Raw genomic sequence first — 26,682 nt, 5'->3', positions numbered from 1 at the left:
TTTTAGTTGCATGCTTAGTGAATGTGGCCTAGTCAGTTTTACGTGTGTGTGTGTGTGTGTGTGTGTGTGTGTGTGTGTGGTGTTTGCTCTGGTAGTAATAAACTCGGCTGAATGTGTACAAATGGTTAACTCCAAAGAAGTTCAAAGATTAATTTCCTGGTATCTGTAATATGGTTTTGTGAAGAAAAGCTGGGGGGAAATAAGCTTTCATCTAATACCAGGAGTGTTTGAAAACTTCTTCTAGTAGGAAAAATTCTATCACTTTTCGTTGAAGCTGAAAGAATTGGTGCTGAGGGGCCAAGACCAGAAAGGGAATAGCTTAGCAGCACTGCACACACTGGCCTCGGGTTCAGGGCCCTCCCACAGCTGACCTCAGGAGCATCTGTAAATCTGTTCCTTATTTCTTGGATGCAGCTTTCTTCCTGGTATAGATTGCTAGCACTTTGGTCAGGGACAAAGGTGATGCGCTAGATTTGATGAAATGTTCAAAATCAATTGTGCTCTTTAGGAAACTGTAGCATACAAAAAGGGACAATCTAGTGGAAATAACTAAGGAATCTATTATTAAGAATGTATAGGATTAAATTATTCTTTGATTAAGAACTATAGACATAATTATGCAGGATTTCAACCCAAGCAGTCAAAAGTGCTTTATTTCAGGAACCTTAAGTGTATGATCAAGTTACTAAGAATCCAGCTTTGGCTATTTCTGGCAGTAAGTTTCTTCCTTATGAGAGATTCCACATAAAGAACCATTGAAAAGCCCAAAGCTGCCCCACTGAGGCTCCTTACATAGTTAAAGCCCTATTAGAGTGAAAGAATCAAGAGGCTCCTCTGGAAAAAAAATACATAACTCTGTTCATTGGGACCCTGCTGGGTACAGATGTATCTGGTTGCTGTAGAGAAACAAAAGCCACAAAGGGCGTGTGATGGCGAGAGGGGGAGTTTGAGAGACACCCAATTTGTATTGTTCCTGCTGAAAAGACTGTGATCTGAGGCCAGTTCTGGCAGCCCCCAGCTGAGAAGGGTCTCCTTGTGGCCTTCATTCCTGCCAGGCCCTGGAAGGGGTGGGGAATGCTTAATGAGAATTAGATGCTTAATTGGGGCCCGGAAAAGGGAAAGAAAAAGGCAAACATATAGAATGTGATCAGAAGGCAGCTCAGTGAAGCCTAACAGGAAAACACCTGGGAAGGCTTCAGTGGTTGTGATCAGGTACAGAGGGGCTGGGCCTTTGTTTTAGATTTCCGGGGCGGGGCGGGGCGGGGGTGGGGGGTGGGGGGGAGAGCAGTACAACCAGCAAGGCAGGGTGGAGGAGGACAAGGGTCAGGCCCAATGTAGTCAGGTTGAAGATGCTAAACTGAGTCCTCCACATGTTTTATACACAGAAAATATATTTCTACCCAGCCAAATGCTTGGCATGAGTTCTATCCAGAACAATTGAAACTGACTCAGTGATTCGGCTTCAGCTTACATGTCATCTTCTTGTCCTCCAAAATTTTTCTTCACCCCCTTCAGGAAAAGTGAATCACTCTCTCCTTTGTGCTTCCATAATTCCTGGTTTATGCCACAGCTCTTGTCACTTGGCTTGTGTGTAGTTAGCACATGTTCTCTCTTTCTCATGCTGTCTCTTACACACACACACTAGCTTGTGCACTCCATGAAGGCAGCATTTGCTTCATTCATTTTGTACCCAATCCCATGAAATACTGATGGATATTTTGGGGGGCTTTTCTTCTTAAATATTGAGTTTCTATAGAGTAGTTATTCTGACAATAGCTAATGATGAATTTCCAAATCATTCTCAGAGTGACTATATTGAGGCACAGTATCTGGTTAAACATAAAAGAAGAATTTATATATATTTGGATTCATGTCCACCCCCAGCTATGCCCACTGTCTTTCATCTTTTACTAAGGACAGCTTCTGATTTTGATTAGGATAAAATATTTTCAATTAACACATGAAGAGGTGTGTTGCCATGGAAAGGGTGTTTCAAAGAAACATGAGAATTTTCCACCAGTATGACCCTGTCAGTTTAATTATCCATTATTTGTCTTTGGAGAGGAAGATATGGGCATGTGTGTACAGTGTTTTTCAAAGTGATGAAGAGAGGTAGAGGGTCAAGTAGCAACTTTAACATTGGGGTTTTTTTTGGGGGGGAATAGGCTAAGTAAGAGACAGTTTACAAATATATCTTTGTCCCAAAGTATTAACTAAATATAAATCAACTGTATCAGTCTACTTGGCATAACAAAATATAGTTGAGTGGGTGGTTTAAACAATGGAAATCTTACAGTTCCAGACTGGGAAGTCCAAGATTAAGATTAAGAGGCTGGCTTGTTTCTATTGGGGGAGCGCCTCCTTGCATATAGATTACCTCCCTCACTGTACCCACACACGGCAGAAGGAGAGAAATCTCTCTCCTCTTCTTATAAGGCTACAGCCCTATCAAAGCAGAGCCTCACCATTATGATCTCATTTAACCTTAATCATCTCCATAAAAACCCTATCATTATGCGACATAAATGCAATTACAAGGGCCTCCAACATATGGATGTGGGGGGGTGGGGGACACACACATTCGGTCTATAACATGAAGTCTGATCAGAATGATTGTTGATCACTATTCCTGAAACCAGCTGCTGGCAAAGGGCAGGTGTGTGTAGGGTCCACAAGGAATACCCGGTTACACAAACCAAAGAAGTCTAGGCACCTGGTCTTGGGTTTCATATGGTGGGGTTGAAGTCGGGTTCCAAACCTCACCCTCCTTCAAATACTATGAAAGTAGATAGTAAGTAAAACAACCAAACAAAGAACATCAACAAAGACCAGTAATCAGACAAAAGAACAGGCTCATACCAGCAAAAGGAAAGACACATTTCCAAAAATGTAAGAAGGCAGGAGCTGGGGTATTGCCCCAACTCACCGCTAACTCCACCAGGCTCAGAAATAATCCTGAGTAAGATCTTACTAGCTACCATTACCCCCCTAACAGAGAGGAGCAGCCAGGGGGATTTTCACAGGCACGTGAACACCTTTTATTTCACCTTTCCCCAAAGAGGCAGGAAAACTTTCTGTAATTCTCCATTTTACTGTCTCCTGCTGAGAGGAAAATGGGAGAGGGAAAGCAGGCCAGTAACAAATGTCTAGAACTAATTACCTCTAGTAAAACAAACAAACAAACAAAATCACAAGTATTTCAGCAAATAGAAAATAAATAAGGCAAGATCTTTGTAGTGAGCAAGAAGCAGGCAAGAAGGCACTCAAAAGGCTCAGGTGGAGCCCCCTGAAGGGAGATTAAAAATGGCGGCACGGACACGCTCCCAAGAACAAACTGGAATTGCATACAACTAAAATGCAGAACAACTTCCTGAATAATCAACAGAAGACTCACTGGAGAGAACCCTGGTCACTGAGGACCAAAAATGGAGACCGAATAGAGACTTGAACAACCTAATTTTGTTTTGAAATACAATTAAAATACCTAGGCAGTGCCCTCAGGTGGTCCCAGATCTGTCTCCTACTTCAATAGTGTTTGGATGGAACAGACCCAGGGATGCCCCTTCTACCAGCCTCCGGCCACTCTCCTGCATCTTATCCAGTCTTCACCTTCATAACCACTTCTGTGACCAACCAACACTCCTTTTATTTATTTGTTTTCTACCTTAACTCCTTATAACCTAATAGTCATGAGCTCCCAAATTACTCAGAATTATTCCACCGAGGTGGAGCCTGCAGCCAACCGCCTAGCAAACTTGCTGTCTCTTAAACACACACACTAATTGACTCAGTGATTCGGGGCCCCTACACCTACCTCTCTCTGGGGCTTCTATTTCCTCTGTGATGATGTGACTCTGGAGGGCTAGGGCCGCTTTCTTCCACAAGTTGGCGGAGAAGCACGAGGGCGCTGAGTGTCTCTTAAAGTTGCAAAACAAGCGCGGTGGCCACAATCTCTTCCAGTTCATGCTGAAGCCTCCCCCAGGTGAGTGGGGTGACACTCAGGAAGCCATGGAAGGCGCCCTGGCCCTGGAGGGGAACCTGGCCCAGTCCCTTTTGGAGCTGCAGGCCCTGGGTTCCACCCGCTCAGACCCTCAGCTCTGTGACTTCCTGAGAACCACTTCCTGGGTGAGGAGGTGAAACTCATCAAAAGATAGGCGACACCTGACTCATTAATAAGATGGGTGGCACCTGACTCACCTCTGCAGGCAGGGTGGGAGAATATTTCTTAAAAAGGCTCACCCGCAAGCAGGACGACCTTAGGAACCTTTGGAGCCCAGAGGCCCTTGGAGGTCCCTTTAAATCGCCCTCATGTCTGCCTTTTAACTGAGCTCTCCCTGAAACTACAAGCCATTCTTTTAGCCTCCTGAAGCCCTCTTCCATGCATTGGACCAAATGAAACAATAAAATTTTTTTGCAGAAAAATTAAAAAAAAAAATACCTAAATGAGAAGGGGAAAGTTCGTGAGGGGTGAAAAGGGATTACAGAGTTAAGGCCAAATAAATGAATTAATTAATTAATTAATTAATTAAATTAAAAAGAAGGAAAAGGAGGAGGAGAAGGAGCCCTGTAATATCTATTTAGGGTCTGCAGAGGGTTTATTATCATCTTGTGTTTGGGGAGGCTGAGAAACAGAAGAGAATAGGGAGCCTCCCTCACTGACTCTTGCCTTTACAACAAAAGTTTGAAGTCTCACGACGAACTGAAAAAACTATCCAAACGCAAAGAACAGCCTCCCACTGTGAAAGGCAACAGTGCAGACAAATTGGTGTGAACCTGGGCTGGGCATGGGACACATGGTGAGAAACTCAGCACAACTAATGTAGTAAGTGCTCTGGCCGCTTACTCCTCCCAGAGAGAACTCTCAAAAGAAAATGCTTCTAGAGAACTCGTAGAGGACCAACAGATCACACCTCCTGTAAGGAGCCTGCTAATGTGTGCCATACACCTCACTCTGCAAGCACATGGAAGCCAAAACTGAGAGAGAGAGAGAGAGAGAGAGAGAGAGAGAGAGAGAGAGAGAGAGAGAGAGAGAGAAAGAAAATGTGCAAGCCAGCAAAGGACAGGTGGGGAGTTTATTTTGAAAGAAAGTATGATCTGAGAAAAATCTTTTGTCTGCTAGTGTGGGTCAGTGGTTGAGTTTAGATTCATGAAGCCAAGAAGTCACTGGTTAGATACTGGTCAGGGCACATGCCTGGGTTCTGGGCTTGATTCCCAGTAAGGGGTGTGCAGGAGGCAACCAATCAAAGATTCTCTCTCATCATTGATGTTTATATCTCTCACTCCCCTTCCATTTCTCTCTGAAATCAATAAAAATGATATAAAAGAGTATACAAATATTTAAATTCTCTAGGATTACTATAGAAAACTTCTAAAGAATATTAAAGAGTTTAAAAATAAGGGAACTGGAATGTAAGAACCCAGGAAATAAATTTTTAATCCATAGATAAATAAATTAAGAACAGCAAAGACTAAATTACTGAAAAGGGGGGGGGGGGCCTTGAGATTATCACAGAGAAAGAGAACACAGAAACTCTAGAACAATTACAGAAAAATATTGTATATAGAAGAGAAAAATAAATTATCCTTTGTGGGGAAAATTGGCGTCCCTGAAATTTAAAAGTCTCTAAAATTTAGAAGTCCACATATAAGAGGGAAATTCCCTAAGATAAGGGACAATTGAATTGTTTCAAAAACCAGTAGCTGTCTCACTCTGAAAAGATGTCAAATAGAAATAAGTTAATAAAATTGGATTAAAAATGTTTATGGCTATCTTGGCATTTGAAAGTCACTTTAAAAAATATCTAAAACTTTTAGAAGACAGAATAGTTAATTTTATTTAGTGTGTCTTAAAGAAAATCAAGACAATGACAATTTAGGGGAAAATATTTGTAATATATTGGACACAGAGAGAGTTAATATCCTTAATTTATGAAGAGAATATAAAAGTCAATAAGGAAAAAAAATGAACAACCAAATAGGGAAATTGGAAAAATACCAAAACAATTGAGAAAAAAAAGGGGGGGTGCAAAAAGAGGGAGTGAGGGGCAGAGGAGTAATGGAAAGATGAAGATCAGGAGAAGAGAGGGAGAATCTGGACAACTATATACCAAGAAGTAACTAAAAATGAAAATGCCTTTGAAATGCAGACAGTGAGTTAGAAGCATGTGGCTAAATTTAAGTGGTGTGGTTATTGAATTTAGGCATTAGCTTTTGATAAACAAAATCCACTCTTTGACCCTCTTAATTAAAACCTCTCATTTCCAACCAAAAACTTAAAGAATAAAAGAAATTTGGTTGTTGGTTTTTTTATGGAAGACTTTGAACCAACTTACCTTTAGTAAATTGCAATGAACAAGGCTTGTTCCAAAGCCAGAAAGAGATAAATATGTAGCATTTGATTTTTGACTAAAGGCCCAGTGCACAAAAATTCATGCACTGGGGAGGGAGGGGTTCCCTCAGCCCAGCCTTCCCCCTCTCACAGTCCAGGAAGGAGCCCTCAGGGGATATCCTACTGACAACTTAGGCAAGCCCCCCATGGAAGGCAACTGGATGATCAGGGGAAGACACTGCCCCCATCACCCCACTGCTGCTGCCACTGCCAGCTGCTGCAGCTGCCAGCCCTCAACCCTTGCAGCCACCAAGATATTTTTATCAACATGAACTCCAAGTCCCTTCACCACAAAAAAATAAAATAAAATAAAATAAAAATGAAAACTTTCTTTAGGCATTTTCAAGATGTCTCTTTCATAGGATATGACATTTCTTTCTTTCTTTCTTTCTTTCTTTCTTTCTTTCTTTCTTTCTTTCTTTCTTTCAATATTCACCTGAGGATATTTTCCCATTGATTTTTAGAGAACTAGGAAGAGAGAGGAAAAGAAAGAAACATCAATGTGAGAAGGATACATCAATCAGTTGCTTCCTGCATGAGTCCTGACCTGGGCCTTGGCCAGGGAGGAGCCTGCAACCTATATATATGCCCTTGACCAAAATCGAACCTGGACCCTGCTGTTGGCAAGCTAAGGCTCTATCCACTGAGCCAAACTGGCTAGGGCAGGATATGACATTTCTTAGCCCCTTCAGCAGCAGACTTCCATTTTTTCCTCCAGGAGTGATGTGGAAAAACCCTACATCACCTTCTTGTATTCTTTTTTTTTTAATATATATTTTATTGATTTTTTTTTACAGAGAGGAAAAGAGAGAGGGATAGAGAGCTAGAAACATCACTGAGAGAGAAACATCGATCAGCTGCCTCCTGCACACTCCCCAATGGGGATGTGCCCACAACCAAGGTAAACTCCCTTGATCGGAATCGAACCTTGGACCTCTCAGTCCGCAGGCTGATGCTCTATCCACTGAGCCAAACCGGTTTCGGCCACCTTCTTGGATTCTTATTACCCAAACGAGTGGTATACCACAGGCTTAGTCAATGAATGGTCAGAAAAGGTGTTTCCTGTACAGCTCACATGCAGAGGCAGGACTTCTGGATGGCCGTGGCTCTCTCCAGGCCTAGCAGCCACAGTGGCTTCCAGGCCATCACTCTCCTAGCAGCCTCCAGGGCTGCCAGGACCTCTCTCCCTGGCAGCTAAGGCAGCTTTGTCAGGAAGTTCGTCTAGAAGGTCCTCCAGAAGACATCTGGTCTAATGAGCATACTACCCTTTTATTAGTATAGATACTTATTTTAAATGACAACAGTGCTTTCTCCTCTGAGATTTAATCCAACTAAGCCAGACCTCTACTTCATTCAGTTCTTTTTATTGAGCTTCATACATAGCAGGGACTCAACATATATATGCTGGTGGTTTGAATGAATGAATGATACCAGAGAGGAAAGAAATGTAATAAATTATTGAATGATACAACAAGGTGATTCAGCTAAGTTTGTGTCTGTAAGCGTCAGTGATGAAAAAAATATTCAGTAGTTATTAAACTTGTTTCTCTCAGCCAATAAATATTAATCAAGAGTCATTGTAGTCAGTTATTAACTCTTTTGATCCTCAAGTGTTATGAGGGATACATCATTACTTCCATCCATAAGTGAAAAAACTGAGAGTCTGGATGGGAGCAGGACTTGTCCGCAATCACACAAACAGAAATCCAGAGCTTGGATTTGAAACCAGCTCTAAAGAATTACAATCCATCCTTTGACACCGGTAGTGACACTTATAAGGAAGATGGCTTGAAATGCGCAGTCCTGAGGCTTGGACTCTAGCCTGCTCAATAGGAAACAAGATTACAAAACCAAAACAAAGGCATATTCAATGGAGACAAAAAATGGATAGTGGCTAGACTTCTGGCATTTGTTGTAAGGAGAATGGGTGGTAATGTTTGTTAAAGGCTGCCTGATTTATTTTGCCTCCATTCATGTTAGATGAATTTTCCCATGAGTAAGTGTCCACCCCTTGCATGCTTATATCTATTTATACATAAGGCTAGTATGCTAAATGTCTGATTGCCTGGGTAATAATGTCAGATAGCAATGCCCAACTTCCTCTCCCTAGCAACTAGCCTCCTTCAATTTCTTCAGCTGAAGAACACGACTTGCTTTATAGCCAGGTGGAAACATTTCACACTATAACCAAAAGTCTGTGAAGTGTTTTCATGTGCCTTATCTCATTTAATCCTCACAGAAGTCATGGAGTAGGTAGATAGAAGACTCGATGGAATCATATTTTCTTTTTATTATCCAGAAAATGGAGATTTAGAAAGCTTAGAAACTTGACCTGACTAAAAAGAAGAAATGATGGACATTGAAAATGACTTAAAGTTTTCTCACTGTGAATAATATAGTCAAACACTGCTGCAGTTAAATATTTTACCCTTTGTTCTCTCTGTGTGATCTATTATTGTAGATCAATAATAATCTGTTTTGTGTTGATATTTACTGCTGTGTTGCTCACAATTACCTAAAAGAGAAGTTGGGGTGCTTCACTGGGCTGGAAAAAGTTTAGCTAAATCAGAAAGCAGATATAATTAAGCAAATTTATTCTATATCTATAAAAGGCTAAGTTGACTCTTGCATCCATGACACATGTTTTTTGATCTGTCATTGTCCATTGTGACACTATATTATAGAGAAAGGGCTAATAGCAATATTGAAATATTTCTTCTAATTAATTTCCTTTAAATGTGCATGAATTTGTGCACCAGACCACTAGTATTATCATAAAACCCCTGGCTATGAAACCTGTATGCCACTGAACCAGCTATATAAATAAGTAAGCCCATGCCACTACCAACAATTGGAATTTTCTTTGTGAGATTAAATATATTTAGTTCCTGGCTACTGTAACCACAACAATGAGAAGAGTGACTTTTAAGATAATTTTAAGTAGTGTTGGTGACTTGACTCTAAAGAGGAGATTGTGGGGAAATACCTTATTTCCATTAACAGTCTGTTCTTCCTTGAATTCTACACCTAGAAAGTGAACTTAGCAGTCTAAGGTAAAGCAAGGTCTAATAGAGCTCATCTCCTCTATCAGTAGCTTCAAAATAACATAAATCAATGTTTATGCATGTGGAATAATAGCCTTCTTCCAATTGAGCTTATAATTTAAATGATTGTGGCAAATGCCATAAACTCTTAACACCACTTATCCTACATTTCAGTACCATTATGAAGTCAGCAAAGTTTAGCTTGTTAAGAAATTTCTTACCTGTATACATTAATTTGGTATTTCTTAAAGTTTCATACATGCACCATCTATAATTCTAAAGACAATTTTTGATTATGTAGAAATTAACATTTACTATCATGTGTTATAAATTAGACACAAATCAAGTTCATGATTTATAACTATAATTGCTATGGGACAAAATTAAGAAGCAATATTAAGGTTGAATCCATTAAAAATGTATTAAATGCTTTAGCTATCGCCCAATAATGCTGTATAACAAACCATCTTTAATCTCTGGGGCTTAGACACATATGTCAAACACAAGGCCCGCGGGCCAAATCCAGCCCGCCAGGCCTTGCAATGTGGCCCGCACCACGCTGTCATCACTGCACTCCGCTGTCAGTTTATGACATTGTCAGTTTATGACTGTTCAGTAAACCATTCGGCCCGCGATTTAGGCTGGATTTTAGATTTTGGCCCCTTCTCTGATTGAGTTCGACACCCCTAGCTTAGAACAGTCATCTATACTTTTGTTCATGCATGTGAGGATCAACCACATCATCTCAGCCAGAAAGGAGGTCAGGCTGTGAGTTGAGTTCATGTTTTATTGTCCTTAGATCTACTGCTCCTGCAAACTTATTCTTCCTGGGGTAAAAGGCCTCAACTCTACAAATTCATTTCAAGGTTCTGTTTGACTCACTTCTGCTAATATCCCATTGGCCAAAGCAAATTCCATGGCCAACCAATGCCAAGGGACAGTGGATCCCCATAGGGATAGAAGATAGGAAGAGAACATTTCTGAAAAATAACCTAATTTAACATTAATAGTAAAGTTGTAACATATATATGACAAAACTTTTGAAGATGGTTCAAGAGTGTTTGCTTTAGTAAACACCACTTTAATTTATTAATGTTGAACCCAGATTTAGCTGTCATGACACCTACAAAACTCACATTCTGAGAAATAATTGTTTGTTATTCCATTTGTTGAATGGAATGTATTGCCAACACAAATCTCAAACAAAAAACGTGAAGGTCCCTCTATTTAACATCTCTCAGTGTTTATGTATTTACAAATCTGGTTAACTGCATTCTTTATGCATCTCAGTATCTTTTCTTTGTGATGAGACCTGCTTCATTTATTCCTTTTTATGTAATGCAACTGACCTACAAAGGATTAATATAATCAAGGCTTTGAGGAAGACAGTGCAGTAGGTGAATTACAATTAAAATGGTACTGAACGTCCCAGACTCCTTCTATTTTAGTATCTTTTATCTCCTGGTAGGAGCCCTAAAATACACCTCTTGTCTGTGTTTCAAGCAGCAGTAATCAAAATGGGGGAAGGGACAGACAAACTGGAATAAATAGGCTGTAGAGGCAATTTTTGTTTTGATCAGATTCTGTTGTCTATGGGAAATAGAATCATTTCTCTGAGACACTCAGTTGCATTGCTCAGCAGGAGAGAAACTGTTAGGGTAATACCAGTTCCACACATACCAAAGTAATAAATGTCTATCATTTCTCTTTTTCTTTCCCAGAGAGTTAGACAAGGAGTTAGACCATTTTATAGTCATTTTAATAATGAAAAAGCCAAGGCTTTTAAATACTATGAGATTTGGTAAAACTCATTCAAAAAATTAAGTGGCCAACCAGGATATCCTCTTCTGTGACATATCTGTTTGTGTCTTGTTTTTTTCTGTTGTTTCCTGTGTTTTCTGTTATTTCATATATTGACTTTTTTAATGTATTAGTTCAGAATCCTTTGTAAATGAACTATATTATATATATATATATATATATATATATATGTATATATATATATATATATATTCTTCCACTGGCTTATTTGCATTCTCTTAATGGTGTGTTTTGATAAACTAATGATACTGATTAACATTTTCCAGATTGCCAGGCTTTCCCTAATGGTTAGTGCTTTCTTTTTCTATGTAAGAAATGTTTGCCTAATGATGTGAAGACTTTTTCTATCTTACCTTTCACAGTTAGTTTTATAATCTATCCAGAATTTATTTTTTAGTATGGTGAAAACTATTTCTTCAGAATAGGTCTTCTGAGAACCAATTTCACCTTTTTCCCTAAAAGTGTTTTTTCTTTAAATTACAATTTGAAAGAAGTTTTTATTAGGTACAACATTTTATATTGAAGATTTTTTTCTTTAAGCATTTTGAAATGTCATTGCATTGTCTCTGGTTTCCATTATTTCTGTTGAGAAGTCATCCTTAGGTCCTATTGTTACTATTTAGAAATTAATGGATTTTTATTTATGAATAATTTTACATTATTTTTTTTTACTTACAGCAATTTTACATAAATTGGCCTAAGTGAGATTGCTTTGTATTAATTCTGCTTATGGATCATAACTTTTAAAACAGTGATTTGACATCTTCCAGTAATTCAGAGAGAATTATCAGCCATAATTTTTCAACTATACTTTACTCTTTATTTTTCTTTTAAACTAGCTTTTACTAATACCTTCTTTAGCCTATTTTTAATTGCTGCCAAATCTACCTATTAAAATGTTTAGCTTCAATTATTGTATATTTTTTTTAGTTTCAGAATTTACATCTGATTTTTTTAATAGTCTCCAGTAATCTGACCAACTTCTTTGCCTTGAAAATGTTCCCATTTGGCATTTAATTCTTAAATACATTAATCATAAATTTAAAGTTGTGTCTATAGCTGGATCTCTATTATGTCTATCTGTTGTCTTATTCTCTTGATTTTCAGTGATTCATTCTTATTCTTCTGGAATGCCATGTAATTTTTTAAATGCTGGACACTTTGTGTAAAATATTGTAGTGATAATTTGAGACTCTGAGTTGTTTAATTTTTTTCCAAAATAGGATGTATTTTTCTTCTGAAAAGCAGGTGAGACAGAGCAGAGAATATCATAAAATTAGGAACTGAATTGGTTAAAAATTGGACTTCAGTTTGGGAGTTTGGGTTGTTTTATGTTTGTTTTTTGTTTGTTTTGTGTGTTTTTTTCTGTGTGGGTTTTTTTTTTGGGGGGGGGGGGGTATGGTGTTTTTATTTTTGTTTTGAAGCTGTTCAGAGACCTTTATTCTGATCCTCATTATTCATTGAGCAACCTACAGAAGACATTTTCTTTATCTCTGCCCCAAGCAGCAGCAGCTGCATCCAGGCCTGAAATGAAAGGCACCAACAGTGCAAGGCCTTGTAGAGAAAAGGTAACAGGTGAGATCTCTGCTTGGTTAGTTGAAGGTAGAAAAGGAAAAGTGCAAAGTATAATATTTCAAAGACCCTGTTCTTCTAAGTTGAGGCCAGCAAGAGAGGAGCTAACTAATGGACACAAAACTGCCCAACACAGCAATCTGATGGACTGCACTTTTTTTAAAGAGCTGGTTTATTGCAAGTTCATCCATGTCCCCAGAGCTCACCCATCAGTAGACTCCACAGAAAATTAAGAGGTACTTATCAGAGCACCTTTTCCTTGGCAAGTTCTGACCTCCAAGTTTTGTCTCTCCCTCCTATTTTTACCCCTCCAAACTCTTAAGACTTCTAGAGGCTCTGTTCAACTTGGCATATGTAGAATGTCAGACTATGTTGCACCTCTGAACTTTGTGAACTTGGGTGCCTTAAAATAAGGGCTTATATAATACTAGAGGCCCAGTGCATGAAATTCGTGCATAAAGGGGTGTGTGTCCTGCAGCCCAGCCTGCACCCTCTCCAATCTGGGACCCCTTGAGGGATGTCCAACTGCCCAATTAGTCGGGCAGTTGGACATCCCTCTCACAATCCAGGACTACTGGCTCCCAACTGCTCGCCTGTCTGCCTTCCTGATTGCCCCTAACCGCTTCTGCCTGCCAGCCTGATCACCCCCTAACCTCTCCCATGCCAGCCTGATTGATGCCTAACTGCTCCCTTCCAGCCTGTTTACCCACAACTTCCCTCCTCTGCTGGCCTTGTCATCCCTAACTGCCCTCCCCTGCAGGGTTGATCATCCCCAACTGCCTTCCCTTGATGGCCTGGTCCCTCTCAACTGCCCTCTGGCCATCTTGTGTCCACATGGGGGCAGGATATTTGACCACATGGGGGCAGCCATCTTGTGTGTTTGAGTGATGGTCAATCTGCATATTACTCTTTTATTAGATAAGATTTTCCTTGTTTCCAGCTGTTCTTGGTATAAGGGTTAGGCTACATCATAGTATTCTACCTTAGGCAGAAATTCCTTCCTTAATGTGATTTCAGTTTGCATTTCCTTCTTTATTAGCAAAGTGAATCATCTTTTCACATGACTACATGCCATTTAAAAAAAATTTTAAATGAACTGTTGTAATTTTTTTCTATCATATTCTTTATCTTTTTCATCTCTATTTTATTTTATTTTATTAATTATTTTTTAAGGGAATCACTACTCTTTTTTTATTTTATTGATTTTTTACAAGAGAGATAGAGAGTTAGATTTTTTTACAGAGAGGAAGGGAGAGAGATAGAGAGTTAGAAACATCAGTGAGAGAGAGTCATTGATCAGCTGCCTCTTGCACACCCCCTACTGGGGATATGCCCACAACCAAGGTACATGCCCTTGACCAGAATCGAACCCGGGACCCTTCAGTCCCCAAGCCGACACTCTATCCATTGAGCCAAACCAGTTTCAGCTTCATCTCTATTTTAGAGTCCTTTATGTATTAAAGATGTCAATGATAAAGGGTATAAATATTTTCAATTTATAACCTTTCTTTTTTTGAACATTGCTTATGGTATTTTTTCTACCCACAATTTACTATATTTATATAAAGTAAAATAGTTCCATTTTGGGGATATTACTTCTGTGTTTTCAAACATACTTAGCAAATATTTTTCTCTTCCCAGGCTTAGGGAAATCCACCATTTTCCCCCCCTGTGATTATGTCTTTAAAGAATGTGTTGATAAAAAATTGAAAAATGGTCCACTTTCTAGAATTGACAAAGTGAGAAAGGATATAATAGTGTTAAGTCCAGTTGGAAGTCGTACGTTTTGTTTTTTCTTCCTCAGCCCCAGAACTAATGAAAAGAACTCATGGACACAGTTACTTTTATATTGTCCTTGAAGGGCTTGGAAGCCTATTGAGTCTTTTCATTTCTTCCTGTGTTATCCTCCTTCTGACTTCTCTAAGATCATCAGGGTTACTTCTATATTTATGTCTTCAAAATACATGCATGTCTAATTCATCATTCTCTTCCTCATCACTGGATGCAAAAGCTTATTTGGCATTTCCACATAGACCCAGCACTTCAGATTTCAAGTCTAAAATGGCTTTCTTTACCTTCCTCAAACTTGCTTCTTTTGTATGTCTTCCAAAACTACATCCGTCCAGCCAGACTCAGAGATGGGTTACCTTTGAGTCATACTTCTCTATTCAGTAAATCATTACAAAAGTGCAAGTTTCATCTTTGAAGGTGTTTTCCTCTGAAGAAATTATAAACTATTTTTTTTTCAACCTTGCTTCATTCTCACCTACAGGCACACAAAGTTTACTGCACTGCAGGCTCAACAAGCACTCATGTAATAAACATGAATTTAATCTTGTTTAAAAAATTACAGAAATAATTAAAACTGAAAATATGGATTTTCCAGCTCACTGCATATGTATTTGTATTTTCAAATGCTCTGGCTCTTCAAGTTATGAAAACATAATAGATACTTAACTAAAGAAATAAGTGGATATTGACTATCTGGGAAATTTCTCACAATTAAAAAAAATTCCTTATTACTATATTTAAGCACATGATACAGTTCAGTCACAGTGAGTAGATGACAAGCCTTAGAAGCTGCGCAAATAGAGAATAATCACAATGGAAATTAAAGACTGGACTCTTGGCAATCCAAAATGGCAGCCTCCGAGCAGACTCCTAGGGCAGCAACTAAGCCATTCATTTGTGTTTAAACAAGAAACTCATTGCCAGGGGAATGACTCTTTCTTCATTCAGGCAAGCCTAAGGCAAAGTAGGTTTTCTTTTCTCTCTTCAAAGGTTAAGCTACATAAACACACCAATATACAAATTTTCCTAAATTTAAATTGCAGGTTGTTCTGATTAAACCAAGTTTCCCTGCTTTCATGCCGCCAGATTTCTAATTTTAAAAGTCATGTATGTATAGATGTGATTATCTCACAGATTGAAGGATTTACAGGATGGTAGCACTACAGTATTCCAACAGCTCAAACTACTATTTTCTTGTTTAACTTTTTCTATAAAAGAAGGTAAGTCCCAGGAACATTTTTAAATTGAGAGGGCAGTGGAGGGTGACAGAACAATTGGCAGTCAGACACCTTTAATTCCCTGTTAATCAAGGGACTGTCTTCTTTCACTCTTTCCTCAAGGTGAGGACACGCTAAGAGTTCCTGTAAAAAGCGAAGGCTCCTGTGACACAGACAACTCTGCAAGTCCTGATGGTAAGGTCCTAAGCGCTCTGAGCTCAGGCAGTCTACAAATGTGGCACATTTTCTGTGTGTAACCTAGGATTAAGGGAGCTCACTATTCCATGAATTAACATATTTCGTTAGAACAAAATCAAGTTCAAAAACCACTTTCTACTAGGAACTAATAAAATTGGCAGCCTTCTTTAAACACTGACTCTAAGTTAAAAAAAAAATAGCATGTGCCTCAGTTGAATCATGAGGCCATGCTGGGTAATTCCACGGCTAGCCTGGATTACAGGAAGTTGAGCTGGTGAACTTTACAGAAGCATCACTTACTTTTGAAAAAATGCTTGTTCCACTGTTACCCCTGATACCCCTGTTACCCCTGTTACCACTCTGGAGGTTTGGCTTGAGCTTGGGCCAAGGTCATTATTGAACTTTTATTACTTTATCTCACTGCATCACATCCAATGACTTGGCCAAATATGTACTGTCTTTAAAAGCACCCTAGAAATACATTTACAAAAACCGTTTTTTCACATCTCATTTTGAAAGCATCTGAAGATTGGAGCCTCTGAAATGCAACCATACCCTCAACTCCTGCTGCGGACCCTTTGTAAGGTCATTACTTGCAGAAGAAACAACTACTGTTTGAACACACAAGGTTTAATAAATATTTCATTTCACTGCCCCACAGAGCTTAGGAGAAACAGAATTGATCAGTGTTCAACTGTTTATATGCATCTTGCTGTTTGAGTTACTTGCAAATTACTTTGAGTCAATAAATGACCTTGGAAAAAATTCAGCTACTGGGTAGAAGTTACTTGGTGGTTTTACATAGAGTTTCCCATAGTACTGGGTATTCCCTCCTGCTATAGGCCCTTTTTCACAAACTGATTTTTCACTCATGAGCAAACATCATCTGGAAAAATAATGTTTTTAAATACTAGCTCTATCCATTAAAAGCTACCACATGTTAGTCATGCTCATTTGAACAAAACTTGCCCAGCCTGGTTTTGCCTCTATAGATATAGTTCATAACTAATTTTTACAAAGCATGTTCTGAAGGACACCAAGACCAAGACCATGCAATGATCATTGACTAAAAGAGAAATAATTGTGAGAAGTACTAAGTTTTAGTGATTTCTTGTAGACTCACTATGCATATTGCAGGTTCTCACAAGTCTCAGCTGTAAATTAATTTATTAACATGGTTTAAAGTTGCTTTTCCCAAATGCATTCGATCATGGAATGCTTTGTATAGAAACATTTGTTAATATTTTGGAACTAATAACTATTGGTTAGAGGAAGAAACAGAAAAAGGATACTCTACTATATTTTATTATGCCCCCACACTTACAAAAATTTTGTAGGCCAGGATTGAAAGTCCCTGTATTATTCTCTTTCTATAGGTAAAATGTCTGCCTCTGGCCAGTTTACATCTGGGTTTAGAATGAGCTCACATGTCATTAGAAACCCAGGCTTGTGTGAGGTGAGACCAAAGAGATCTACTTTTCAAACCTTCCTCCTTAAGAGAGAGTTGAGTGGGGATGCCACATGATGTCATTCCCTCTTTCATACCTCTTTGGAGAGTGAAAACCAGCATCTGCTGCTATTTTACTTTAGTCAAGCTTTGAAGTTACAAGAAAAACTTATTTCAGTTGTTGATTTTGTGCAAATACAGGCTACCCAAATGAGAAAACCCAAGGGTTACTTATTCAGAGCGTACCAAAGTGACAGCCATTATCACTTGTGTTTGGCCAACTCAAAGGCAAGCAGGGAAGCGAGGAACTTTTATAGCTTACAAAAAGGAAGACTCCATGGTTCTATGTCTCTGGATTTATTTTGTTCATCAGTATATTTTGTTCTTTAGATTCCACATGAGTGATATCGTTATGCTAGTCTTTCTCTGTTTTGCTCAGCAGAATACTTTCCGGGTTCTTCACTATGAAATCTCAGAGGGAAGGCATGAAAGAACTTATATGCATATATGCAAAACTCATGGACATAGACAATAGTGTGGTGAAAGCCTGGCGGGGGGGGGGGCAAGAGATGGGCTAGAAGGGGGTCAGTGGGAAGAAAGAGAGGGCATCTGCAATACTTTCAACAATAAAAATAAATGTTTAAAAAAGGGCAGGGGAGGCTCAACGCATCCTCTGACTAAAGTTCTTGGCATGAGGAAAGGAAACCTGGGCTTAGTAGAAGTGGGATGTCTTAGGCGATTGGCTTGGGGACATACTTTCCTTTTCCTGGTTGGGGCAAGCATATGGAACCTAGCAGTCACTGACCATTCTGAGCTAATTGTTGCAAAGGTTGTGGTTTGGTTGCCTGGGCTGGTTGATGCATAGTTTTTAAGTCAGAATTCTGTTGTTATATACAGCCTAGCCATTGTCCATTTGTGTATTGTTTCTCAGTTTATAATATGGGCTTTGATGCTTTAAAAGTATCATCCTATTTAAACCAATGACCCTTGAAAATTTCCCAAGTGATTGCTATGCCTACTCTTGGTTACTACTGGACAATGCCAGTAATTATGAATTCTATTTGTATGCAAATGCTCACCTAGAACAATACACAGTGAAATAAAAGCACAGGTTTTGTTTTATTATTTCTGTGTGATCTGGTTAGATGTTTTGCTTTTCTATTAATATGGAACCTATTGCCTCTGTACCCAATGGCAGGTTTATAAGGTCTGCTTCAAATTTCAAAATTGAGAACATGGCAAAACAAAGAGGCCTATTGACATAGCCCCTTCCAAGGGAGCTGCTTGCCTCTCTGCAGATCAATGATCTCTTTTGCTTTGTTTTCTTATATATTTATTAATGTCTTTAAATTTATCTAAGGATGGTAATACATATACCCAAAATATCAACCCAAAAATTTAGTATGAAATGACAACTTAGCTTCTACAATTCAGTACAAAGGCAATTCTTCCCTCCCCATTTCTCTTTGGTAAAAATCCACAAGAATTACCCTAAAATCATAAATGAATGAAAATGGACTGAAAACAAGTATAAAGTAGGAAATCAGAAAAGTATCCAGTCATAGACCATTTTAATGTATTTAAGAGATTTGGTTTTAATAAATATTTAAACTTTTTGTTTTCCTTTCTGGTTATAGTTGAAATGAATAGTCAGGTTGACAGTGTAAATGACCCAACAGAGAGTCAGCAAGAAGATTAACTAATAGGTAAGTTGTCCGTGTGGTGATATTTTTAATTAATTAAACTGGTCAGAGGAACTATTTGTAAACGGCATATTGGATTTCCCTCAATTCTACCAAGTCCCACAGCATGGTTCAGGCTAAACTTTTAAAATCTTTATACCCAATAACACAGTATAAGGAGCAAAAATTGCCATAGAAGCCTACCATCTTTCAGAGAGAAAGAAAAGCCACAGCATATTTAAATCATGCAGTACTCTAGTTTTCTGAGCTGCGACAACAGCTCAGAAAAAAATGGTTTTCCATTCATCTCACCTCCTGGCCTCCTGGAGTGATTAAATTATTTCAGCAGCCTCTAGCTGATTCTGAAGTATTGCTTTTCCAGAATTTACCTGCTGAGTTGTTTTAGTAGATCTTTTTTTAAGCATAACAACTAAAGCTTTGCCCTTGGGAATGTGTAAAGGCTGTTGAGTGTGTTTGGGCAGAAAGAAACCTGTCTCATATCCTAACCTCTCCCATCACTACCTGTGGACCTATGTCTGCACAAAGGTTTGTTGAGTTGAATGAGCCTGGGGGAACTCCCAAAGAAAACTCCAGGCCACACTTAGGAGTTTTTCCAGACCAACACACTAAATCTCTCAGCAGAGAATGAAGTATATCTAGAATGATGAGTGGTCTATAAGTCTTTGCCTGGTGTAAGACACTGTTGCCTCCAGCACCACCCTGTACTGCCTGTATCTTCTCAGTAGGTCTCTGTATCCCCAGGAGGCCCTGCAGCACCAAACTCTTGAGTCCCAGCATCACAGCAGAACAATGTTTGAGAACATGTGAAAATACACACGCATCATGATCTTGAACATGATTTAAACTAGATGTAATAGTATTTGCATAATGCATGTATAGCAGAGGACTGCTAAAAAATTATAAACACATGCAAACATGGTCTTAAAACATGTCTTCTTTTTTTTTTTTTACTGATAACCTCATTCATATATTTTAAATAACTTGCTAAGCTGCAAAAATGATATGGTAAAGAAGTGCCATTGAAAAGTAATGAAGTGAGACTAAACCTGAAAATTTTAAATACAAGTTCTTCAGTGTTGCTTTACCTTTTGTCCTTTAGTTGGCACCAAACTGTAGACTTCTTGTCTGGATTTTTTTTTTTTCTTATAGACACTATTATTTTCCAGTTTGCTCAATTTCCAGATATTGTATCAGGGCAAATCTGTTTTCTGTAATAACTGTCAAAATATTTTCCTTGACCATAAACACCAATTTATATCTTCACCCTAATGAGTAAGTTTTGTCAAAACTTAAAGTTCAATATTAGTTTAAGGAAACTCAATTCTAGCAAGAGAAGGAGCTCACACAGGATCACTTGGCTGGTCAATGGAAGTTTAGATACTCCAAGTACCAATTCTTTGATGTCACCACATTGTTCCTCAAACAATAGTGATGTGTTGTTTTTTAACACAGTTGTCACAGAGAATAGTATGACCTGAGGAACTTCATTGATTCCTACAAAAATATTTAGGCAGTTAAGTTTGTAAGCATTATCTAGCAGTTCAATAGGAAGAAAGAACCTAACCTTTAGTTCTGTGTATCATACCTGTAAGGAAACTAAATTAGAATTAGAAACTGAATTAGAATTAGAAACTGAATTAGAATTAGAAAGATCAAAGACATAATGCAAAAGTGTTTTGTGTTGTATAATTTATAATTGTGAAAAAGCAGAGATATAAAAAATAACAATAAGGGAACATATCAAAGGATAAATAAAACATTTTGCAAATGTAAAAATAATTTTAATAAGTATTTGAGGGCATGTAAAGAGATGGTTATAAAACTACAGAAATATGGAAAAACATGGTAGGCAGAGGGTATTGTGGCTTCCAGTTTGGGTATTAAGAGGCCTTGTAGCTTCCATTTTTGCTCATTCAGAATGACCTCTCCTGGAATCCAGCCGACCCTTGTGTGAAGCTCAGGCACATCTATAGAATGACAAAGCCATGTGGAGAGAAACTCAGAGATCTTCTGTGATGTTCTGGCAATAGTAGATATTACCTGGAGCAGATAAACTGCCCAGCTGATGCCAGACCAAATTATAGAATCATGAGAAATAATAAATAGTTGATTTTTATAGCCACTAAGTTTTGGAATTGTTTGTAATGTAGCAATAGGTAACTGAAGCAATGGGAATAATACAGACCTCATCTCAACACAAATACAGAGATAAACTATAACAAAAATATTTTAAAGCACAAAGCTCAACGGACATAAAAGCAAAGACACCAGGAGTAATGAGGAAAAAGAAAGCCAAAACAAATAATCTGGTGAGCTGGAGATGTAGCAAGACTAAGGGCTACAGATTATTGTTGATGAAGAAATAGGCCCTAGGACTAGGGCTTGGATTCTAATGCCCACTTGGGACCTTGAGCCACTCAGGGTAAGAAGCCATATCAATATCAATATATCAATCTGGGACTCTCAGCTCAAGAAATTAACAAGGAGACATGGGTCTGCCCAGAGTGCAACATGGACAAAGAAAAAGACTCCCAACATAAGCTGAAAACATAAATGCAGAAATTAACCCTAATAAAAGAGTGATATGCAAATTAACCATCACTCTGCTCAAGCCACACCCAACAGCCAATCAAATCGAGTATGCAAATTAATCCCAACCAAGATGGCTACAGCCACAGAGAGCAGTTGAGAGGCTTGGCTTTCCCTGGCAATAGAGGAAGCCAAGCTTTCCACACACCCTGGCCAGCCCAGGCCTCTGCTCAAAGATACAAAGTTTCAATTATAGAAGATAAATCCCAAGAAAAATGGTGGCAGACACAGAGCTGTAGAGAGCAGGCTAGGATTGCTCCCTACAACAGAGGAAGCAAAGCTTTCTGCATACCATGGAGGGTCCAGTCTCTGCTTAAGGCTACAAAGTTTCAATTATAGAAGGTATATAAGTCCCAATACCATGGGTGAGCAGGTGGCTTGGCTCTGCTCCAGGCTTCAAAGTTTCAATTGTAGAAGGTAAATAAACCCCAGATATCAGGCCCTCTGCTTGGGTCACCAGAGGGCGTGGCCAGCCTGCAAAGCACCACAGGACCCTCGCTCAGGTTGCCCCATGCCCTAAGGGAACCCCCACCCTTATCCAGGACACCCTTCAGGACAAACCAGCTGGTCCCCTCCCATGCACCAGGCCTCTATCCTATCTAATAAAAGAGTAATATGGAGATTTCCATCACTCCAACACACAAGATGGCTGGGCCCATGTGGTCAAAGATGGCTTCCCCATGTGGACACAAGATGGCCACCACAAGATGGCCAGTAGGAGAGGGCAGTTGGGAGGAAACAGGCCTGCAAGGGAGGGCAGTTGAGAGGGATCAGGCCTGCAAGGGAGGGCAATTAGGGGTGATCAAGCCTTCAGGGGAGGGCAATTAGGGGTGACTAGGCCAGCAGATGAGGGAAATTGAGGGAAAACAGGCTGACAGAGGAACAGTTAGACATCAATAAGGCTGGCAAGGCAGTGGTTAAGGGGTGATAAGGCTGGCAGGCAGAAGCAGTTAGGGGCAATCAGGAAGGCAGACAGGCGAGCAGTTGGGAGCCAGCAGTCCTGGATTGTGAGAGGGATGTCTGATTGCCCGTTTAGGCCCAATCTTGAGTGGGATAGAGCCTAAATGGGCAGTCAGACATTCCTTGAGGGGTCCCAGATTGGAGAGGGTGCAGACTGGGCTGAGGGACCCTCCCCTGCCCCCGTGCATGAATTTTGTACTCTGGGCCTCTAGTTTATATATGGTTGATTATAGGTAGCAAATGGAAATATCACTTGGAAATGTCACAGAAGAAACAGTATCTGAAAATGAGTTCACAATATTTTTTTTTGTTTTTGTTAATCCTCACCAAAGGATATTTATTCCATTGATTTTTAGAGAAAGTGGAGGGAGGGAAGGAGAGAAGAGGGAGGGGATTAGAAAGAGAGAGAAAAACATCAATGTGAGAGGGACATATACATTGGTTGCCTCTCACCCACATCATAGCAGGGCCGGGGATGGAACATACAACCCAGGTATGTGCCCTTTACCGGGAATTCAAACCTGTGACCCTTCAGTCCACGGTCCAATACTCTAACCACTGAGCATATCATGCAGGGTGAGTTCACAATTTTCAGACATAAAACACACAAGGAAGTGATCCATTAAAAATTAGAGTCAGTGGGTAAAATTACAGTATAATTAGTACCATAAGAGCTCAAGAGAGTAGAAAATTTTGAAGACTTTATAAAGTAAATATACATAAAAATGACAAAAAGATGAAAAGCAGATATAAAATAAGAGCAACACTATGAAAAATTAACAATAATTTGGAAAAAGCAAATAAAAATGTAGTAATATAAAAGACACATGAAGAGACGTGAGGATAAGACATAACCAAGATGTTTTGTTGTTTAATAGAGATTTTAAAAGGAGATATATTATCAATATTTGAAAGAACATGACAGAATTTATTAGAGTTGATAATAGTCATGAATTTTAAATTAAAGCAAGAACAATAAGTTGCAACAAAGATGTATATTTAAAACAAATCCTCATGCAGGCACTGGTGAACACCAGAGAGAAGAAATTAAAGCAATTTGAGAGACAAGAAGCTAACCTAAAAAGAAGTCAGGATTTTGCGAATAGCAGGCTTCCCAAGAAACATTTAGGTCAGAAGACAGTGGACTAGTTGTGAGTTTTCAAAACTTGGATATAAATAATTGCCAATATAGAGTTCTAGACTAATTGTTGTATCACTTAAGAAAATGGTATTTGCCATTTTTCAGGTGAAAACAGATTCTTTAAAAGCTCCTAAATATACAACAGGAAGAAGAAAATTGAGCCCAGATGAAAAGAGTAGGGTGCAAGAAACAATTGTGAGCCAAGAAAAATTGAAAGCACAAAGGCAAATTAAAATAAACATTGATGCCGAAACCGGTTTGGCTCAGTGGTAGAGCGTCGGTCTGCGGACTGAAAGGTCCCGGGTTCGATTCCGGTCAGGTGCATGTACGTTGGTTGTGGGCACATCCCCAGGAGGGGGTGTGCAAGAGGCAGCTGGTCGGTGTTTCTCTCTCATCGACGTTTCTAGCTCTCTATCTCTCTCCCTTCCTCTCTGTAAAAATTAATAAAATATATATTTTTTTAAAAAATAAATAAATAAATAAACATTGATTATAAATTGATAATACTAATTGGTATGTGGTTAAAAACAGGGCAAAACAAACCTACTATTTACGTACATTTTATAATACACAAAGTAATGCTATATACTTTTTATTATATGTGTTCATGTTATAAATATATGTATTTAAAGGTATAAAACCATGTAAATTATTGATTCACACCAATATTAAGAATTGGTCATCTCTGTGAAGGAAGAGAAATAGTTTTACTTTATCTTAAATTAAATTAATTTCTGTGCAATGTTTCATTTTTTAAAGTAAAATGAAAACTAAAAATAAAACATTACAAGGGTATTTGAAAAATATTAACACATTAAATCCAGATAGAAGATATATTCTACATATGTTATACTATTGTCTGTAATTTTCTTCACATTTACAAATTTCACTATTAAAATTAAATATTATGTAGAAAAGATATAAAAAAACCATATAAGAAATACTTCATAGTATGCTTTTTAAAAATACATTAACTACAGAAGTTATTGCTAATAGGAGGATTATGCAGGATTCTTTCTTTCCTTATCTACTTTGAGTTAAGATCTCAAAATGTGAATAACCATCAACAATTTTTGCAAATCAACATTATATAAATTGTTTATTATTTGTGATTATTATGATTTCTCTGTTGTGCTCTGGAAGCTAGAATGTATGAATAGTCTCAAAAAGGAAGGGCACATCCAGTTAAGGTGAGGTTTTTAAAAGAATATTTGCAGAGTTAGGTTAATAATCCCTATCAGCCAAAGCAAGTTGTCAATGTGGCATATATTTATTACACAGTGATTAAGATGCTATTTAAAAATATCATGTGCCAACAATTACAGCTTAGATATCCAAAGTTCTCTGATAGTCAAATTGCCATTTTTGGGGTGAGAAACATTTAAATGGCTGTATAGTGGTTCCATTTATCTATAGTTTTGCTTTTCGGGGCTTTATTTACTTGTTGTCAATTGCAGTCTGAAAATATTAAATGGAAATTCCAAATATTTTGAGGAAGAGACACCACATCCCTGTAATTTTATTAAAGTATATTGTTACAATTATTCTATTTTAATATTAGTAATTCTGGTTACTGTTTTACTATGCCTAGATTTTAAATTAATGTTATCATAGGTATACATGTATAGGGGGGGAAAACCCCACATAGAATATATACAGTTGGGTATTATCTGGGGTTTCAGGCATCTACTGGGCGTCTTTGAACATGTCCCACCATTTAGATAAGGGGTGACAATTGCATTAAAATATGATATTCTGCCCTTGCTGGGTGGCTCAGCTGGTTAACACATCCTCCCATACATCAAAAGGCTGCAGGTTCAATTCCTGGTCAGGACACATATCTGGGTTGCAGTTCAATCCCCATTCTGGGTGAGTATGGGAAGCAACTGGTCAATGTTTCTCTCTCACATCAATGTTTCTCTCTCACATCAATCTCTCTCTCTCTCTCTCTCCCTCTCTCTCTCTCTCTCTCTCTCGCAAATCAATAAAAACACATATCCTCAGGTGAGTATTTTAAAAAAAAAAGATATCCCATGCTAAGCTTATAAAGATGGTTTATCTTTAATCTAAGAAATGGTTTCTCCTTGTCTTTGACAGGGGCACAAGACGAAGCAAAGGAACAAAGAAATGGAAGTAGATGCCAGTCCTCAGCCTTGCAGCCTCTGCTGGCCCTGGGGGAAGAGGGGGAGCCAGCAGCGGTGCTGTGGAGGAGGGTGGGGGTGGGGGAGGCAAGTCTCACACAAGGATGGGGGATCCTTTGTTCTACTTTCTCAGCTGCATTTTGTTCTTTTTACTTGCAGAAAGAAAACAAAAAACTTTTCTTTAACTAGGTGGGGTGACCCACATTAACGCATCTTTCCGGCTCTGTTCCTGTAATTTCTGTGTTTTCTCTTACAACTTCTCCCCAGGGTCATGGTTTAGCACTCACGTGTGTATCCTGGGCCCTGTCTGCTTTCTTGGTTATTTCACAAAGCTGGTTGGACAGTAGTTTCTTCAAAGAAAGGAGGAAGGCCATTGTTTGATAAGCTGCAGGCTAAATTTCAGGAATTGCCAAGCCCGATATCAGCATAATCCACAGGCAAAGGAGACAGGAGAGGAAATGGCCAAAACCCTCAGTGATCACTTGGGAAAAGGTCAGGATGGTGACTTGAAAATGATGCCTTCTTCAGGGGTTCCCACGGCACAGGAATATGTAAGCAGGGCTTTATCCAGAGCACAGTACGGAGATGTGCAGGCGGGCAGGCCCTGACAGCTTTCATGCCTCTCCTTCGATGGGTAGGACAGCGAGGATGTTCTTATTTGACATCAACT

At 38.8% G+C, this 26,682-nt stretch overlaps 1 protein-coding gene across 1 annotated transcript in view; it reads left to right on the top strand.

Annotated features, from left to right (window-relative positions):
• MACROD2 (mono-ADP ribosylhydrolase 2) overlaps positions 1 to 26,398 on the top strand; it is a 1,842,294-nt gene extending 1,815,896 nt beyond the window's left edge. Inside the window, exons 17-19 of the mRNA XM_084887643.1 lie at positions 15,957 to 16,028; positions 19,116 to 19,184; positions 25,969 to 26,398. Of these exons, the coding sequence (XP_084743769.1) occupies positions 15,957 to 16,028; positions 19,116 to 19,177 (134 nt within the window). The 3' untranslated portion in view covers positions 19,178 to 19,184; positions 25,969 to 26,398. The remainder of the gene's footprint in view (positions 1 to 15,956; positions 16,029 to 19,115; positions 19,185 to 25,968) is intronic.
• The last annotated feature ends 284 nt before the right edge of the window (positions 26,399 to 26,682 follow it).

The sequence above is a fragment of the Pipistrellus hanaki genome (genome assembly GCF_964339955.1).
Source record: "Pipistrellus hanaki genome assembly, chromosome: 6".
Lineage (NCBI taxonomy): Eukaryota > Metazoa > Chordata > Mammalia > Chiroptera > Vespertilionidae > Pipistrellus > Pipistrellus hanaki.
Note: the sequence above shows the minus strand (reverse complement) of the source record. Positions and strands in the feature narration are given on the sequence as shown.